We start from the raw sequence: 19,043 nt of genomic DNA, 5'->3' as shown, positions 1-19,043 counted from the left end.
CCCCTATATTATCTATATGTTTGAATCCACCCATTTTTCAGTGATTGCTCGCACCTCCTGTCAATCAGTGTGACTCAGATTGCGCTAAGACGCAATAAATTGTTTACTAATTTATTTTATGCAACCGTGGTCTATGGGGGTTGTTAGAGCTAAAAGACGGCTCCACAGACACTTCTTACTGACCAATGTAGCTTCCTGTTAACAGCCTCTGTCCCTGGTGCTGAACTCTGATCATGTGACTGTCCTCTACGTTTCCGCCCCCCGCTCTTCTTTTCTTGTTTTAACAGCCCTTTTTTTTAAGCCACACAAACAAAACGGCTTGGGCTGCACTTTTAATTTACGCACGTAACAATACGTGACAGGTGACTGCGCCTTTTACTGAGGCCCCCGGATTGTTTACTCATCGCCATTTCGGGTGTGATAATAATAATAATAATGGACACCGACTACTCGTCCGGCCTGGAGAACCCTCTGTACAGCGAGCTCAAGTATTTCTGTAGGAAAATACGGGAGGCCTACAATGAGCTCAAAGAGGACCTGACACCTTATCGCGATGACCGCTTTTATAGGTAGGCGCCTCTAGCTTAAATATACACACATGCATGGTGGGTTTACTTTCATTGTGTACGTCTGCGTTTTAAATCAGAAATATCTTACATCTCTGTCGTGACGCCAGCCATCCGTCTTTTTTTCGTTTAAAAAAAATGTTATACAGAACCAGTGGTTTTCTAAACCATAAGGCAGGAGAAATTCAAATAAATGGGGAAAACGGGAAAGGCTGAGTCCTTTGCCGACATACACTTAGAGCACATATGTTAGCTAAATCCGCAATTTAAACGCGGTACGATTTCTACCAAAGGCAACAAGTGCTACCCTGTAGAAATGTATTTCTTTAGATGTATTTTAATGTCGGTTAAAAGCCATATTTAATTGTACAAAAGCAAATGGTTGGTTGTATGATTCGTGAGAGATATAATTTTCATCACTCCGGTTGTTAGAAGTCAACGCTCGACATGCGATGTGTTCCCACTACGCCTGCGCGAAACTACAATCAGCCGTCACTTTGAAGATATTTAATCACACGCCTGAATAAAATAAGGCTCTGTTACCATAGATTAAATATATCGATGTAATGTACAACACTAAATTAATTTAGTGTATGTAACGCTTTGCATAGTGTTAAGGTACTAAACGTTAGTGAGCTGATAAACAAAGGAGGCAATGGGATGCTCCTCCCAGAAGCCTCCTTTTCACGACCCCTTTCCCCTGTCTGCTGCCGTCACGAGACTCCGCCCCTCCCATTCCATGACGTTGCATTCCAGTTGTCGTGGAGTGATGTTGATACGCGGATGTGGATTCACTGCGAAATTTTCACGGGTTTTCACTTGACCAACGTCGCTAACCGACAGAAATGGACATGTACGGGTAAGATTTGTCCAGCCGAGATCCTCGAAGTACTCCACTAGTACTTACAAGCACGAAAAGTAGCGTTAGAGGCACTGTGTGGCTCTGCTGGGATCAACCACTGCTAGCATGAAGTAGCATGGGAGCTAATCACTGTTGACATATCCGTCTCTGAACAGCCTCTGAGCTAACACCGAAACCACTAAGCAAATATTCACCACCAGGTTTCGTTCGTGCTACTTTCTTCGTGTGGATGTCTTACTTAGTGTGTGATAACCCCAGTGACTGTCTCCCCGTGACAGATTGGCTCCCATGCGGCTGTACACCCTATCTAAAAGACATTTTGTGCTAGTCTTCGTGGTCTTCCTGATGTGCTTCGGCCTCACAGTCTTCATAGGAATAACAGGTATGATGACAGTGATCATTCAAATGTAGACGTTAAAATAAACCAGCCATCGCCTATCTTTTCCTGTTTGAGGTTAGGTTAGGTTTCTGGGATGTTGCACTGATTTAACAAGTGTTTTATTTTGTAGGTCCAAGGATTATTGCTGAGCAGGAGCACAATGGTGACCAGTTCCTTGCAAAAAACGTTTCTGTTAAGGTGAGGCATTTGTTAGATAGAAGGATATGCATCGGCAGTTCTGCACTAAAATATTTGAGGACCGTTGTTGAAAAGTCAAGGAAATGCCCATTACTTTGAATTTGATGGAAAATGTTGATAAGAGAGTCACTGCTTGGAGAATTAGACTCCTTTTACACAACGCTTCTTAACAATATTGATATTGTTTTGCTGTGGTGAAACTTAAATGTCCCAAAGATAGACTGCAAAAATCTAGTTTTAGATATTTTCCCTAGTGTCTTTTTATTGTGCTATTTCATGCAGTCACGGAGAACTTGGTGATTCGCTTAAATTGGAATTTTAAAGGGATAGGATTAAATGGCTTATAAAGTGAAATGATTCATCCTCTCCACTCATAATTTCTCTTCTTGCTGCAGAGATGATCTTCTTAAGGCTTTGAGATTAACCATCAGTTGGTTTGCATTAACCAGGCTTTATTATTATTAATTATCATTAATTAATCAGATTTCACTCTACAAATTCACTTTACTGTGTTAGTATAGGTTATAATCTTTATTTGAAGAGCTCTTTAAAAATGTATGTCAGTGCAGCACCTTGATAAGAAGCACATTTTATTACATCACCTTAATGTTCATAGTTCAACTGTGTCTTTAACAGCGTGTCGTTGAAAGTTCACAACTTATCAGAAGGTTTTAGGGGTTCAATATCTTGCCCAAGGATACTTTAGCGAAGCATGTTATTGTTATGTTTGTTTATTACATTGTCATTGATTGTAGCAGTTTATTTTGTTTTATGTTGGTCTGAGAAAAGCGTTCTCATTTGAGCGTCCCCTTTTGTGAAATTTTTTAATAATTGAAGTTTGCTGATAATAGTAATAATAATAATAAATGTATAAACAGATTGTGCCTTTCTTTATGTGTTTTCAGACTGGGCCCTTTCATCTAGTTTCTTCTCCCCTGACCACCTACAATCAGCAGCTGTGGCTCACATGTGTGATGCAGGCTGAAAACAGCAAAAGTAAGAGACCACAGATTGAGCTTTTTACAGTTTTGTGTTGGGGTGGAGACAGCTTTCTCTTTTAGTATAATATGCGTAACACCACGTAACACTACTGTTATTTGTGCTGTCAGTGAGAGATTTCAAGCAGCCCTTTGAGATCAACGTTGAGTTGAAGGGAGTGATGCAGGATGCCAGCGTGATGCACATCAACAACGGGCGCATTAAGTCACGGATGCTGCACTGCGCGGCTGCTGTAAGTATCGGTCAGCCTGCTCTCACAGCAGTGTGTGTGTCAGAGAAGACAATTTTAGATGCACATTTAAGAAGTAGTGCAGATGGTTATTGAGCATGTGTTGTTTTGCTTTTTTCTTTTTGTCTCACCTCACAGAATTGCGATGAGATCATTGTACTGCATCTGGGCTACCTGAACTACACCCAGTACCAGGTTATGGTGAGCTTCAAAGGCCTTGAAAATATCACATATGACATCAAGGTTAAGTTTGTGGTAAGTTAAAAAGATCCCAGGTTTTTTTTGTTTGTTTGTTTGTTTGTTTTTTAAATTGCTCAAGGCCTCAAGTAACTCGCATGCTTTTGAACTCCTCTCTCTCTTGCTCCCCTGTTTTTCCCTCTTCAGTGGAAAACATATAATTCCACCTTCTCACAAGTGGAAATTTGGTTCCGGTTTGTCTTTGTGGTATTGACCTTCATGGTGACCGTAAGAACATGATAATTTTTTTTCCATTCAGTTTGATCTGCACATTCTGTCCTGTTATAGCACTTAAAACCAAAACCTTTTTCCAGATGGGATAACTAATGGTACTTTTTCCTGTTTGTGCCAGTGTATGTTTGCTCACTCACTGAGGAAATTTTCCATGAGAGACTGGGGGATAGAGCAGAAGTGGATGTCTATTCTTCTCCCTTTGTTGCTGCTCTACAATGGTAAGTTTCTCTTCTCACTTGAGGACACATTTTACCTGTCACTTACACACCTGGAGCCGATTGCACCAACTCAACAAACAAAAGCTGGAGTTTCCCAGGGCTGTCTTTTGTCTTCTATTCTGTTCATAATTTTGACAGACAGCGTTTCTACATGTGCCCAAGGGGAAGGAGGGGATCGATTTCAGTGGTCTTGCATCTTATCTCTACTTTTTTGTGGATGAGCTGGTCCTGTTGGCTTCATTGTGTGACAACCTCCACCTTGCACTGGGGCAGTTTGTAGCAGGGATGAGGATGAGGACCTGCAAGTCTTGAGGCTGTGGCTCTCAGCTAGATAGGGGTGGTGGGAGATTGATAGGTGGATTGGTGCATGAGTCTGCCGTGATGCAGTATATTATGGTGACAGTAGAGATGAGTGTGATCTACCGTTCTACCTACCCTCATGTATGGTTATGTATGGTCACATGCTGTGGGTATTCAAGTACAAGTGAGGGACATGAGAATTCTCAGAGTATTGTCTGGGCTCTTCCTTAGAGATAGGGTCAGGAGCTAAGTCATTTGAGAGGAGCTAAAGAAAGAAGAGCTGTTGGAGTGGCTGGACAGAGGGTGTAAAGTGCCCCCTCTGGATAAGTGGGAGAAAATGGATATAACTAAATTAAAATACGTTTCCACTTACAAACATTATATCTGAGTTGTAGAGACTAGTTGCCATTTATATATATATATTTTTTATTTATGCATGTGTATTTAAAGTTGTAGAGAGCTGACTCTTACAAACAGGTGATATGAAGCGTGGTGAACACGTCACCTGACACATTACAGAAACATAAATCATCCAATAAGAACATTTGGGTAATAATTTCTATAAGAAAACATACACCTCTCTGTGTACACACTCAACAGTTTGTTTGTTTTCATCGTTCAGATCCTTTCTTCCCGCTGTCATTCCTGGTGAACAGCTGGTTTCCAGGGACCTTGGACACCTTCTTTCAGGCACTGTTCCTGTGTGCTCTGCTGCTCTTCTGGCTTTGTGTTTATCACGGCATCAGAGTCCAGGTGGGTACAGTATTAATCTGCAGCTTCAGTGATTTCCTTCCATTTTTAGCACACCAACATGAATCTTTTATCTTGGTGTTTTGCTTCTGCAGGGTGAGAGGAAATTTCTGACTTTCTACCTGCCTAAGCTGGTTATCGTCGGTCTTCTGTGGCTGTCAGCAGTTACTCTGGGCATATGGCAAACGTAAGCACGACCTCCAGACAGAACCCAGCTCATTGAACTTGTGATTTATATGCATACCGAACAAGCAGACTAAGCTTTACTCCATCTGAATTTTCAGGGTTAATGAACTCCAAGATCCCACCTATCAGTACAAAGTGGATATAGCGAACTTTCAGGTAAGACTGTTACCGTTAGCACTTCTTTAAACAGCTTCTTATAAAGTGAAAGCTGAAGAAATTTCTTATCCAGTGTGTAAGGTTTTATCTGTAATTTGTCATTTAAAAGACTAAAGTTTATAAATTTTTGTTCATTTTAATTTGATTAATGTCCTTATGGATAGATATTACATAGAAATAGCTTCAGGTCTACTTTCATTTATTTTGAGCCCTTTGTTATTTTTTTTAAAGGGTATGAAAGTCTTCTTCCTGATTGTCGTCGCCCTCTACATCTTATACTTGATATTCCTGATTGTCAGAGCTTGTTCTGAACTTAAGAACATGCCTTACTCAGGTATCAGAGCACACCACAACTCTCAGCGTTCGATTCGACTTCAACTTTTAATGTAAAAGTGTTAACCAGCTGTCTCTTCTCGATCACCAGATCTCCGGCTCAAGTTTCTGACAGCGCTGACGTTTGTGGTTCTTATTATAAGGTATGTTCAACAAAGAGCAAACTTTTTTTTAAATGTTTTCACTATTTCTGTGTTTCTGATTAACCTCTCTTTCTCCCGCAGCATGGCTATTCTCTACCTGAGGTTTGGTGCTAAGGCTCTTCAAGACAACTTTGTTGCTGAATTGTCCACCCATTACCAGAACTATATCCTTTGACTTGTATTCATTTGTGCTCATTTTCATCACAACTTGGCATATTTATTGGTTCATGAGGTGGAGTGGGTTGTCCTCTAAGGCCAGTGGTTCAATTCCCGCGTCCTCTAGTCTACATGTTGAAGGATCCTTTGGCTAGATACTGAACCCTGATTTGAAAAACATGCTGGATGTGTGTGTGAATGAGGCTTGTAGTAAAGAAAGTACTATGAGTGTTCAAATAGTGCTATATAAGTACTAGTCCATTTGATCATCACTGTTCCTTAATTCAAAACATACCAGCTGAATTTTTGTCCTTCTATGGCCTGCTCAACTTTTACTTGTACACATTAGCATTTGTGTATTCTCCTTCGAAAAATGCACTTTATGGTGAGTTAGATAGAAGTTTCTTTGTTGCTCATTTATACCAGCACGCTTTTTTTTTTTAATTCAAATTTTATGTTGAATTTCCCAGACTCCCAGTTGAAGGATAATCCAGCTTTCTCCATGCTAAATGACTCAGACGACGAAGTGATATACGGGTAGGTGTTTTATCTACTCGCCTTTCAAATCCTTTTTAATTGTGCAGAGTAAACTCAGTGTAAGCATACTAGACCCCCTGATATTTTTCTTGTTTTTTTTCAGGAGTGATTATGAAGACATGCCTTTACAAAACGGGCGTGCGATCAAAGCAACTGCCAAGTACCAGGATGAGAGTGACAGTGACTGAGGTATCTCTGACTGTGTCCACGTTGGAAACTCTTGTGCACATGTACAAAAAGGATGCACATGAATTTATGTACTCCAAAGTGTACATAATTATATTTTTAAAACGGTTCATGTCTACTGAATGTACTGCTTTTGGATGGTGAGGTATGATGTAGCCACTCAGACTTTTTTTCTTAATTGAAAATAAGGGAAACAAACACTTTGTTTTAATCTATAAACCGCCTACCCTCACCTACCCATTGCCAGCCTTTTTTCTCAACTTGATGATTAAAATTATCAGGAAAAAGGACTCATATTAACCAGGGATGTTTCTGTGAAATCATCATTTCTTCATAATTTCTTTTTCCTTTAAAAAAAAAAAAAAAGCCTTGTATTAAACAACCGTTGTCTTTCTTGTGTTAATGCCATTTCTTTCCACTCTGGGAACAATGGGAAGTCACTTATCTGGTCAGAGCTGAGTGACATTTACAGGTAATGCTGCATCTGCTGCACATGAGATACAGTGTGGCTCGCTTGTCCTGACACGACATGTAAACAGGGAGTCTGCTGTCTTCAAGACGCTGAATACAGAGAGCCTTAAACTCGACCGCTGGTACCACTCACTATTTCTATTTTTGGCAAAGCAGCTATATGTAAATGCACTTTTCAAGAATTTTATTTATCTTGCCAAAAAAGTGATGACACTGTATTTTGTGACACATTGCATGTATTTTCTCACAGCAGTATAATGGACTACAGACCTATCATGTTAAATGTTTCTTTATCCCAGCATGTACAGTAGTTGTTGGATTGTTTTGAAGCAAACTTTTTTCCCCCAGCAGCTTTGCCCATATTTCCTTACAATGTGGGAAACTGTGCCATTTTTTTCAGTTGCCTAAAGCTGGAGGTCAAGTTGACAAATTGGCCAAAAAAATTTATTTCTCTTCTCTGTAAATATATATTTTAACCAAGATGGTGCCTTGTCTCTACATCACCCAATTTTCTTCTAAATGGGACTGCAATCTTAAGAATTGTAAGTGCTTCAAGATTAGTGTACATGTCTGATTCTTTCGGTGCAAGTGTAGCTTTTGTTAGTTTAAGGTGGTTAAACTGGGTGGTTTTTGGTGTTTAAAAAATACCTGCAATATTTGTTGCTTCAAAAGATAAAGCTTGTACATGTAGCAGTATCATGTCATGTTGTGTAAATAAAACTATGTACATAAGGCATATCTGTTTTAATAAATCTCTCTTAACACACAAGATGAACATATCAAAATCCCAAAACAAACAGCGGGAGTTCTCAAAAATGTGGACACAATCACTGGGTTTGGTGATGTAGGTTCAGATGGCGAGCCCGAATACACTGACAATGCAGTACACAGACTTGTTCTCCCATCTCACTGTACAGCTTCCTGTTGGGTATAACATTACATTATATCAGTAAGTAGCGGAGTTAAATTTATACATTCAAACAAAATAAGGGGTTAATTTTCTCACAGAAAACTAAAAATATAAATCATGAATCAGTTATTAAGATGATCAGTTCCTCTGTATTCATCTTTACTGTTCTGAGCCCTGATTAAGCCTCTACATCAGGGGAGTCAAACTTAATTTAGATCTGAATTTGTCTTTTAATTAGCAAATCATGTGCAAAACATGATTAACAGCCTGAGATATCAGTTGTTCAGTTCTGTTTTAGTTCAAAAGTTTTAGTATTAGGACATGATAAAAATAACTGGGTCCTTAGCAGCTTCTAAAATGATGTAAATACAAGTTCAGATGAAGAACAACTGATGTGCTTCTCCATGGTATTACTGGAATTTGTCCTCCTCAACATTGTAATAACGAAACTGCCCAAACCTGCTCGGGCAGAGATTTGGGCATCACACTTGCTGATCATTGCAGTTGCTGATGATCAGTTAATGAAGTGTATTTGATTATTATACTATTGATACTATTACACTCTCTTAAAGCATAAATAAATGTATGCAGCAAATATGTACTTAGTATTTTACATTCTCCTGTTGCACTTGCGCTTAGTTTTTATTAAATCACTGTATTGCTGTTCATCTGAGGTTGTACTGAAATACAATCTAAACAGTCACACGCACAGTCTGGGATGCAAATCCTTTCATTGATAAACCAATAACTTAAAAAAAGAACACATTCTACATGAGAAATACACAAGTGTTTTTGTCTTTACCATCGGTAGAGTTGTCCCAGAAGCATGTGCTGGCTGTTTGCATACCTGCTCCATTTTTCTGCATGATGACACAGGTTACTAACAGAACAAGAGAAGATAATAAGATTAAAAAAAAAATACATTGGGAAATTCCTTTGTTGTAGCAGAGAAACATAAATTGCACATTATTTTATAGCACTTAGAAGTATAAAATAAGTCCATAAAATAAAATTCAGCATGAAATAATACTAATTTGAAATAAAAATAAAATGCATACAATAAAGTCAAATGTGTTAAAAAAAATCCAGATAAAACTGAATTAGAAATCCAGTAAAAACATATATATTGTTTTTTAACGTTCACTGAAAACCACAAGAGACACAAGGTGGTTATTTCACGGGTAGGAGTCCACATACAAATATATTTGAAAGGCTTTCCCAGCTTGCTGAGCTGACTGAGGCACTGCTCCACTATACTGGTGGTCCACTGGTTCACTCGGTTGTGCTGGTAGGCATTTCCTCCTATGGTTGCTTCCACCGACTATACAGACATTTTTTTAATCATTAAAAAAAACAAAGTAATCAACACAGTAATCAAACAGCTTACAATAAGTCTTATACAGCTATTATTATTTTTAGAAGGTAATAAAATTAAGACTTTTAATAAAGGTTTTCCTCAAGGAGTGAATATGGTAGGGCAAATTAGTGGAGTACTGTATAACTGTTCAGCTAGAGACATTGCCTAGCAACCGCTACCGTGCCCTTAGCAACCGGTCATTCCTACACACAAATTTGAAAGCCAAGGCCCGACAGAACCTAAACTCGAGCTTTTTGGGGGTGAAACTAAAAATACCAACACTGCCAAGGGTTGTTTTTTAAAAAAACAACAACTTTTTTTTTTTACCTCTTTTATGATTGTGCTCACGTCTTCAACGACGAATCCAGCCTGTTGAATGAAAAAAGCGCCGTTAAAGCTAGCAAGGCGACACAGCCTTCTAACCACACTTTCAGAGAAACGTAGTCTGCACGCGAATTCAAAGTATGTGACAGGAAAAACGTGCAACAACAACTAGTTTCTATGAACAAACCCACCTCTTCTTCTATCTGATAGTCCATGGCTTCGGCCTCCCGGAGCAACCTAGATATATCACTTCCGGTAGGTTTCCTTCACAATAAATGCGTATCGAGAAGAGAGAAAATTGTACAGGGAGTTATCAACAGGCGTTAATTCATCGGAAAACACAAGTATTTACAGAAATAATATCAAAGAAAGAAAGAAAAAAACCAAACATTTTTTATAAAAATGACGAAAAATGACATTATTATTATTATTATTATTATTATTATTATTATTATTATTATTATTATTATTAATTTTCATGATGCTTCAAGTCCATTTCTGGATGGGAGCATGTGTTACTCTAAAACCTTTTCATACCGTTCAGCGGTAATCGTACCCACAAATACATTTTCCTTGTGGCACGATATAATGGGAAAATAAACAGGTTATGCAACGGTATAAGGAAGAAAAGTTGGAAGCACGTCCTTTTGATTTTAAAGGCAGCAACAAGTCTCAAAAACGTTGGAACAAGGGCAAGGAAAGGCTGAAAAAGCAAGTGGTACTAAAGAGGAATATCTGGAGGAACATTTTACAACTAATGAGGTTAAGTGACAGGTCAGTAAAATGACTGATTATTGTGTTAACTTTACATAAACTGCTTTTGCAAACTTGTTTTCTATAGTTTTCCTATAGTTAATCCTACTTTTTTTTGTTTGTTTGTTTTTTGTGTGTTTTCTAACCTAAGGGTGTTTTGCTAACTGTTAAACAAGCTAAAGTGTAAAAAATGTATTCGCTTTTCTTTTGTTTGTTTGTCATGTTTTTTTTTTAAATAGCACTGGGGTTAGTTCGTTAAAGTAATACAAATGCAGAAAAGATAAACCAAGACTTTCAACCTCCAGCTGCAAGTTTTCTCAGACTTGGCCAACTTCACCCTTCTCAGAAATAGCCAGGAAAGCCATTACCCTGTCAGGCTTTGGGAAGAGTCATTTCACACCAAAGTTACAAAAATGCAGAAATAATTGTAATTTATTTAAGCTAGTTTTGTATGTCCACTTCCATGGTTAGAAACTGCTGCAAATCCAGTGTCAGTAATCTACAGTAGATTACTGTGGTCTAGAGTAGACTTTGTGCAGTTTTCTGTCTGTACACCTGAGGGCGGAAGTGTGTCTTTGTGTAACCTTAAACAATCATAGACGTGTTTATTTGATTTTCGTCGTTTCATTTCAACGCACGATACTGGTATTATAATTCTTTCATCTTGTAATTATCATATTATGAAAACAATTATAACGCCAAGAAAGTTATAAAAATGAATTGAAGACGCTCCGTCTCAACGACCGCTGATTGGACTGCAGGCGACCACGTGATTTTGAATCTCATTAACCGGCATGCGCTGACCGGCGTTTCAGAAACTAAAGTGTCGTCATATATGTGGCGCCGTTTAAAAACTGAAACATGCCGACCATAGTTATATTGTGATGTTTCGGAGGTAAAACGTCAGTAAAACATCGACCTGTCCTCTACCATTTGTTAGAAGGCGACTGTGTTCTTCATTGTAACCATGAGTTAGAGTTGCAGTAAGCAGAATGAGTCGTTTCTGTCGTGCGATATGTGGGTATCGCTTCTCGGCCTTAAGATGTTTTTGTGAAATATGAAAAGTATTCAATGGAATGTTGAGCAAATGGAAATGTAAGATGGTGTTGTAAGTAAAAATAAAAAAGGAAAAAAAAAAAAATAAATCTGTTCTTATCAGTTTAATATCTGATACGTCCCCTACCCGGGGACCATATATTAAATTGATTTTTGGAGCAGGGAGATGGAATAGGGGCTTGCTCCGTCCACTCCACGCATCGACCTGGTATTGCAGTATTTCTAGGAACGGTGCACCCCCTGAAGCTGTGAAAAACAAATGTCATTTGACTCAACAGTTTGTGCAAAGAATTTTCTTATACGCTAGATATATGTGTGCGTCTGTATATCTGGACATTGTCTTCGTGTAATCTTCCAAGGTTAGTCAGACTGAAATGTTGCGACTTAATATTTGTGAATGACTTACATTTAACTATTACCAGAATTACTAAATCCTGCCACTTGGACTGACACGTGGCTGGACACACACTTTCTATGGGAAATCAAAAAAATATGTCGTTTTGAACTGCAGTTACACTATTCTGGCTCCAATCCTGCAGTTACCTCTGTTGTCCACTAGAGACCAATAGAAGTCTTTAAAAACCGGAGGCTGCCATCTACAAGGACTCATGTTGATTATAGGTTTAACTCTTCTCTTTCTCTACATACTGCAGCTTTCTGTCCTCTGTGGCTGTAAATTACATCGTTTGAAAATAAAAAAACACCACACAATTTTTTCTTGGCTTTTTAGCTAAAATCACCTGTATTGTCTGTTGTTTCCATTTGTGGATGGTTAATAGTGCAGAAGATTGTTTTTCTGTTTTCAGGATTACATGAAAACATTTTGGAACAGATCATTTTTGTATATAATAAATCTTAGGATAGTATTGGTTTTGATGATTTATAAAACAGCTGTGTGCCGTAGCCCTGGTAGTGTGGATCCTTAGTGTGTAAAGAGTAGATACCTCATGTAATATGTGTGAATGAAAATCCATGGACTTTATAAGAGTCCTCCATTTATGGCTATGATCCTAACAAACAAGATTAATCCGTTTCTTTCTCCTAGCAATCTTCCTGTTTCCTAAAGGAACACGCATGCACAATATATATGCACCAGGATGCAGTGGCGTGTCTAGAAAATTTTTGTTGGGGGGGCCAGGTAGGGGCACAGATTTGGAGAAGGGTGGCAGATGTAATTGGCAGATAATGTTAAAAACAATTCTACCAACCGTTCACCATAATTCAATAACCCTGTAAACCTAATAACCGTAACCTTATTAGAATGAGATTTTAACCACTACGGTGCAAAGTGTTTAGATACTGTGTTGATTAAGTACAAGAGATACAATCAGTCAGTGTTTATTCAGCATTCAAGGACATCAATATTTGCATAGTATTTTTACTGACATGTAGTGCACATGTGTTTTGGGCAAAAACATTTTTGAATATTAAAATACGAACATTTTTAACATACAATTGGCAAATTAGCCAATTCCAATGCAAAACCAATGCCTGTTAAAAAAAAAAAAAGAAGATAATCTTCTCACAAACTGGTGTTTGATTTTGAAACAGGAAAAAAGTGGAGAAACAACTGAAAAGACTAACATTTGAATAAAACCTGAAAGCAAGTAAATACTTTATATGCTGCCTTACTTTGGTAATATTGAGAACAACACTGGCTGATGATGAAATGCAGTCAGCTGGCATGGTGACACTGCCAGTATTAACCTGCAGGGCTGGACTGGGACAAAAAATTGGGCATTTTCACTACAGATTGGCCCACCAGGTATTAAAGCCATAAAGCCTTTGAATGAAAACAAATGCTGTTGTGACAGTGATGTACAGTCTTTTTGGTATATGTATGATTTCCATACATTTTACGTCAGATAAAAACTTTCTTCACAAGATTCAGATAATTATTTAATAAAAGCTAGATATTTTAAATGAGAATAAAAAAGAAAAGTATTTCTTTGTGCCCACCTTTCCCTGTTAATGCCCTACCTGGCCCCCTGGCAACACTTTGCTAGACCCGCCCCTGCACAGTTACCAGCTGTCAGCTACATAAAAAAAGGATCCTGGTGTTATTTATCTCTCAGAAACAGTTCATAACTTCAACTCATTCCTGTCACCTAAAAGGTAAACCTGTTTCTCCATCACCTGTTCAGCTCTGATGATTCAGTAAGGACATCTCCTGGTTTCATCTTCATGTTTCCCTCTCACCACATATCCAAACCGACATCATGACCAGCAGCTTTACAGCTTTACAGCTGTGGCTCCAGCAAACATTCTAACTAAATAAATTCTAACAACAGCTGATCAAGCTTAAACGTGCTGCTGCTGTTTAGCGCGACATCTGCTGGTTTCCTCTTTCTGGCTCAAAGTGGGTGATAAACAAACAAGAGAGACGATCAGCTGATCATTGATCAGTTTCATGATTGAAATAGCAACAGGAGAGAGAGGAGAGATAATGAGAGGAGAAGAGGCAGCTGTGCAGCGTAAAGACAGAATAACTCCAGTTTTGTGTCTTTTTCCATCCTAGCTGAAGTCCGGGACAAACTGCGTCTCTTCTCAGCTCAATACCAAACGCGTAATATTTTCTCTGAATGAGGGACCATTCCATTTTTTAAGGAGCTGTTGGCAACTCTACTAACTAACCTTATGAATAAAATAAAGTTCACTATCAGTAACATCATAGCAACCGAACATCTGTATAAACTTGTCATGCTAGCTCACACAGTATGAGGTATTGTAACTGACTGTAAAAAGTCAGCACAACGAAAATAAACTCCACCTAAACTTGGTTTATATCTGACCCAGATAGACTGCAGGTCATAACTTCTTACCTGAAGTTCAGTTCACCTGACACTCGGACTGGTGGCCGCCTCGGGGCTCTCCTCCTGCTTCCCCTTCCCTCATCCACCTGCTGGCCTCTGTGGAAGCCCTGCCATAGTCACCACCAAACAACTGAGTTATTTTTACACATCGACCTGCATCTTATAACTCATAACTCTTATGTTAAGTGGGGGAACTTGCACAATCGGTGGCTAACTAAATACTTTTTTGCCCCACTGTACACTCACTGGCCAAATTTTTGTTAGATACACCTGTTGAGCTGCTCATTAGGTCAAATACCTAATCAGCCTATCACATAGCAGCAGCTCAGTGCATTTAGGCATGTATACATTAATAAGATGACCTGCTGAAGGTCAAAGGGGATTTAAATGACTTTGAACATGCATTGTTGTTTGTGTCGGACAGGCTTGTCTGAGTATTTCAGAAACTGTACAACCATCTAACCGGTTTATAGAAAATGGTCTGAAATGGAGGAAATCTCCTGTGAGCAGCACTTCTCTGGGAAAAAATCACTTGTTGGTGCCAAAGATCAAAAGCGGAATGAGCAGATTACTTACAGCTGTAAGGAAAGCAACATGAACTCAAATACCCACTTACTTCAACCAAGTTATCAAGAAGAGCACCGCTGAAAGCACAATACGTTGAACCTCGAAGCTGATGGCCTAGTGTCACCTGCTGGATAGAGGTGAAAACACAAAGCAAACAATGTCTCTTTCATCTGTTTCACAGCATGCACGGGAACTGGAAACTCGCCGAAGGGAGGCAGAGGAGAGAGAGCGGAGGAAGCAGAGGGAGGTGCAGCTGGAACTGGAAAGACAGCTGAAAGAGGCTGTGATGGTAAAAAAAAAAGTTTTCCACTTGACACCAATTATGTACAGAGTCTTTTCTCCTTGACTTTGATCTTTGAGAACTCCAGCAAAATGTTGACTGTCATTATAAAATTCACACCTAGTCTTTAATGATTTGGAAAAATGGTTATGACAGTCCAGGAAAAGGTAATTCAGGAATAGGTCAGTTTATACCGCTCTGTTGGTGCATCTGTTTATGTAGCTGTGTGTGTGTGTGTGCATAGATAAAAGACAGCATGCAGGCTGAGATGCAGGTGAAGGAAAAGGAGGCTGAACAACAGAAGAAGAGGATCAGGGAGCTGGAGCTGACACAGCAGCAGCTGGAAGTTGCCCTTAATATGGAGATCCAGGCTCGGCTGGAGGAGGAGAGGGCCAGACTGGAGCTTGAGCGGTAACAATGGATTTCTAACTCTTATTATGGCCCTTTATTATTTTATTTGTGATGGAGATCTGAGATATCCATGAGAAGTATTAACATTTTCAGTTGCTTCTTCCCTTTTTCCCCTCCTTCAGGTTGCTGCAGGCTGAAGATGAAAAGAGGAAACATTTCCAGCTCCTCCAGGAGCAGCAACGTACAATGCAAAACCTCAGCCCCATACAGGAGCTGTCAGATGGCAGTCCCGATGAGGACACCCCCTCAGCCCTCAACTCTGCCTCTCAGGAGCTCCAGGATCTGCAGGCATCTCGCCAAAGAAGTCACCAGCGTCTGGAGGTGAACAAGTTTGTTTTGACTGGCTTTGTGAGCAGCATCTTATTTAGTGCTCTTCTAAAACAACACTGATGAAGATGCCTGCATGATTTTTGTTTCCAGGAGGTTCAGGAGAGGCTGAGGAATGCCAGTCAACAGGTACGGCACTGGAACATCCAGCTGAACCGACTGATGACCCCCATTACTCCTGCAGGTGCGGTATTCACTTTGCCTCTTTGCAGCACAGACTTCTGGAACAGAGTGTTAGTATAGTTAATAACAGTGTAGACCAGGGGTGTCAAACTCAAATACACAGTGGGCCAAAATTCAAAACTGGATCAAAGTCGCGGGCTAACTTTAATATTTATTGAAATATATTTATTCATCCAGATATAAGAATGAATCTTTTCTTATGGACTCAAACACATTTTGCTGAAAAACTGAATATGGAACAAGCAAAGCTTAATACTAAACAATATATATTAGCTGTATAATACCAGTAGGCCAGCTCTAATAGTAATTTGGTATGGCTTCGCGGGCCAAATGTAATTAGGTTGCGGGCCAAATTTGGCCAGAGTTTGACACCTATGGTGTAGACCATATAATCTGTCAGATAATTGCATTAAAATGCTACAAAAGGCACCTACCCCCAAACATGTCAAGAGATTCATTCAGTGACTTGAATGAAAGAATCTGACTCACCTCAAGTTAATTAAAATTAAAAATAAATCTTATTATGATTTAAACACGGAAATCTTAAAACGAAAAATAACCGCATGCACAGTTGTTACAGGCTGCAAACATGTTTTATACTGCTTTGAAGTCTGGGACAGCATCATAAGAGGCATAACTGATCTCACCATAGTCCCATGAAGACTCAAGATGAGTGTTTTCACGACTGCCATCTTGGTGTTTTGAAATCAGGCATGATGAATGAAGGGAAGAACTGTCTGTTAAGGTTCTCAGTCGTTCAGGTCATCGTAGTCTAAGGAGCTTGGAAAGAAAAGCATCTGGACTTCTTTAAGTTTCTTGAAGAGCATTTCACCTCTCATTCAAGAAGCTTCTTCAGTTCTCTGAAGAAATTCTGAACTGAAGAAGCTTCTCAGATGAGAAGTGAAACATCTTCAAGAAACTTAAAGAAGTCCAGATGCTTTTCTTTCCAAGCTCCTTAGACTGTAGTTAAACTTCACACACTGGACTTGTCAGTCACACATCCTTCGCCAGTAGGCATTCCCAGAATGATCTTTCCCCTTCTGACGCTTAGAATGACCAAATATGTGCAAAATGGACAATTCCACATGCCACCATGTCAGTCTTTTATTAAATATGACATGAAACAAATGACTGAGCCATTAAATTTGTCACAAAGGTGTTCACCTAATTCCAGGCAAATGGAATAGACTTCTATGGGACCATAAGTCTTTTTGCACTTTGACATTTGTTTTACTTTTCAGATCTGTAACCTATAACTTTTATACTGTATGTGTTTTGATCATAGGAGTCTACGGGGACTTACTTACTTTTAGCACGTTTAGCAGTTGATGTTGGCTTCTTTTTTCAGTACTGGAGCTTCCTGCTCATTGAAGACTTTTCTAAAAGGAAATGCTTAATCCAAAATGGCGTTTTAAGGGCTTGGATTAATGTCAATTTCAGCAAATATTCTTTCTTATGTTAAAAGAACATGGATCTCTGTCAGTGATAACTTCTGACTTTATAACTCAAATTTTAAGAGAGAGCTTCACTGCTAAGCTCTCATCTGTGTGGGTGTCACGGTTCGCTTGAGGACTCACACGCAGGACTCAGAGGCACAGTCTGTATTTATTACAGTTCCACCAGGTGTATATACAAACAGTGCAGGGGATAGTGCTATATACAAAGCGGTGACAGGGAAAAGGCTCTGGGGAAATCCAGGTAGGGAAAAGACACTTGCTCCTCTTCTGACTCTCTCTCCAAACACCGCTCGGGGGATGCAGAGTCGGGTCCAGGGGATCTATGTACAGAAGGAAACACACGTTAGAGGTTTTGCACAGGGAAGCAAAAGAAAACTTGCTCAGAGCCGGGCTGCACTGACGCGAGTCACACACAACGATCCAGTGATGAGTAGAAGCCACTCCCTGGCTTAAATGCTGGCTGCACTGATGAGGCCCAGGTGTTTCCTCCTCAGAGGGGCGTGGGCCGAGGGCGTGAACCCACCATGAGTTCCGCCCTGGCGAGAGAGAGAGAGAGAACACTACTAGTCAGCGGCCTGCTGATCCCATGGCCGTGACAGTGGGGTTCAAATCCCTTATTCAGATTAAGATTTTATGTGACATTACATTGGCAAAAATTAAATTTACTTGAATAATGTGAGTATTGGAGTAAGTACTTGAGTAGTTTTTGAATAACTTTAATTTTGTAATGTGCATATTTTATGAATAATGATGTTTCAATACTTTAATCTACTGAATAAGTAAGAATTAGACTTAATAATCTTTTTACTTTAAAAAGGGAAATTGTGTACAATCTTTTATTCTCCAAAATGCACATAATAAAAATGTTTTGGGGAATGTATATGCTTTTTAAAAACCAATTGCTTCTTACTTGATGCATGCTATAACTTTCAGCAAAACTGAACTAAAATTTGTTAACAAGCTTACCAAATAAGAAATGTTTTGTGAATTTTCTTTGCAGAGCGACTGGAAAGCCGGCTGTTATCAAAGCCCACATGCCCTAAAAAGGAGGACGCGCTGGCCAGTAATGAGTTCATCACTAAGTTTAAGATAAGAGTTGATCAGAATAGAGGCGATGATGAAAGTCTGGAGCATCAGTTGGAGGCTGCCAACCTGTCTGATGAATCGTTCGAGGCCCAGACAGAAGTCAACGGACAAATATGATCACAGACATTTTAAAAACGCGAGTTGAGAGTTAAGGGGGAAAATATTGTAATAAGTATATATTTGAATTGCACACTAAGATATAAAGTGATGGCAGCGAGCACAGTGTTGCAGGATTTAATTAAAAACACATCTGACTAAGACCAACTGAAATTTAGAGTTGTGTATAATAAAGTTTATTCATGATTAATAAAACAAATCTGTAATAATTTTCTTTCTCTTTTGTCCATCTGAATCTCGCTACAGCTTAAATAAAAGAAAA

General features: G+C 39.1%; 3 protein-coding genes and 1 pseudogene across 4 annotated transcripts; 3 read left to right on the top strand and 1 right to left on the bottom strand.

Annotated features, from left to right (window-relative positions):
• The first annotated feature begins 256 nt into the window (after positions 1-256).
• tmem181 (transmembrane protein 181) lies at positions 257-7,876 on the top strand. Of its 2 annotated transcripts, none has more exons than XM_085246312.1 (17): positions 257-569; positions 1,707-1,810; positions 1,938-2,005; positions 2,911-3,001; positions 3,115-3,236; positions 3,372-3,488; positions 3,618-3,698; positions 3,823-3,922; positions 4,845-4,975; positions 5,068-5,159; positions 5,257-5,314; positions 5,546-5,648; positions 5,739-5,790; positions 5,872-5,954; positions 6,242-6,331; positions 6,417-6,483; positions 6,587-7,876. In XM_085246312.1, exons 1-17 carry the CDS (start codon positions 436-438, stop codon positions 6,669-6,671), a joined length of 1,578 nt encoding a protein of 525 aa, XP_085102438.1. In that variant the 5' UTR covers positions 257-435; the 3' UTR covers positions 6,672-7,876. The 2 variants fall into 2 exon arrangements, with proteins under 2 accessions (XP_085102438.1, XP_085102439.1); XM_085246313.1 differs by lacking the exon at positions 257-569 and adding an exon at positions 1,277-1,425.
• Positions 7,870-10,013, bottom strand: dynlt1b (dynein light chain Tctex-type 1b). Its single transcript, XM_085246316.1, has 5 exons — positions 9,923-10,013; positions 9,735-9,776; positions 9,248-9,371; positions 8,853-8,930; positions 7,870-8,061 (listed from the first exon to the last, which is right to left on the bottom strand). The coding sequence occupies exons 1-5, from the start codon at positions 9,944-9,946 to the stop codon at positions 7,991-7,993; spliced, it is 339 nt and encodes a 112-aa protein (XP_085102442.1). The 5' UTR covers positions 9,947-10,013; the 3' UTR covers positions 7,870-7,990.
• On the top strand, positions 9,837-18,984 carry LOC146557964 (uncharacterized). The gene is made up of 6 exons (XM_085246315.1): positions 9,837-9,986; positions 15,102-15,209; positions 15,445-15,611; positions 15,734-15,932; positions 16,032-16,122; positions 18,579-18,984. Exons 1-6 carry the CDS (start codon positions 9,945-9,947, stop codon positions 18,779-18,781), a joined length of 810 nt encoding a protein of 269 aa, XP_085102441.1. The 5' UTR covers positions 9,837-9,944; the 3' UTR covers positions 18,782-18,984.
• Positions 11,508-11,782, top strand: LOC146557965 (U2 spliceosomal RNA; annotated as a pseudogene).
• Positions 18,985-19,043: the final 59 nt, after the last annotated feature.

The sequence above is a fragment of the Mchenga conophoros genome, linkage group LG15, assembly GCF_057382185.1.
Source record: "Mchenga conophoros isolate Kocher_MC1m ecotype Shallow Benthic linkage group LG15, M_conophoros_male_GT1.1, whole genome shotgun sequence".
Taxonomy (NCBI): domain Eukaryota; kingdom Metazoa; phylum Chordata; class Actinopteri; order Cichliformes; family Cichlidae; genus Mchenga; species Mchenga conophoros.
This window is presented reverse-complemented; position numbering and strand designations above follow the sequence as displayed.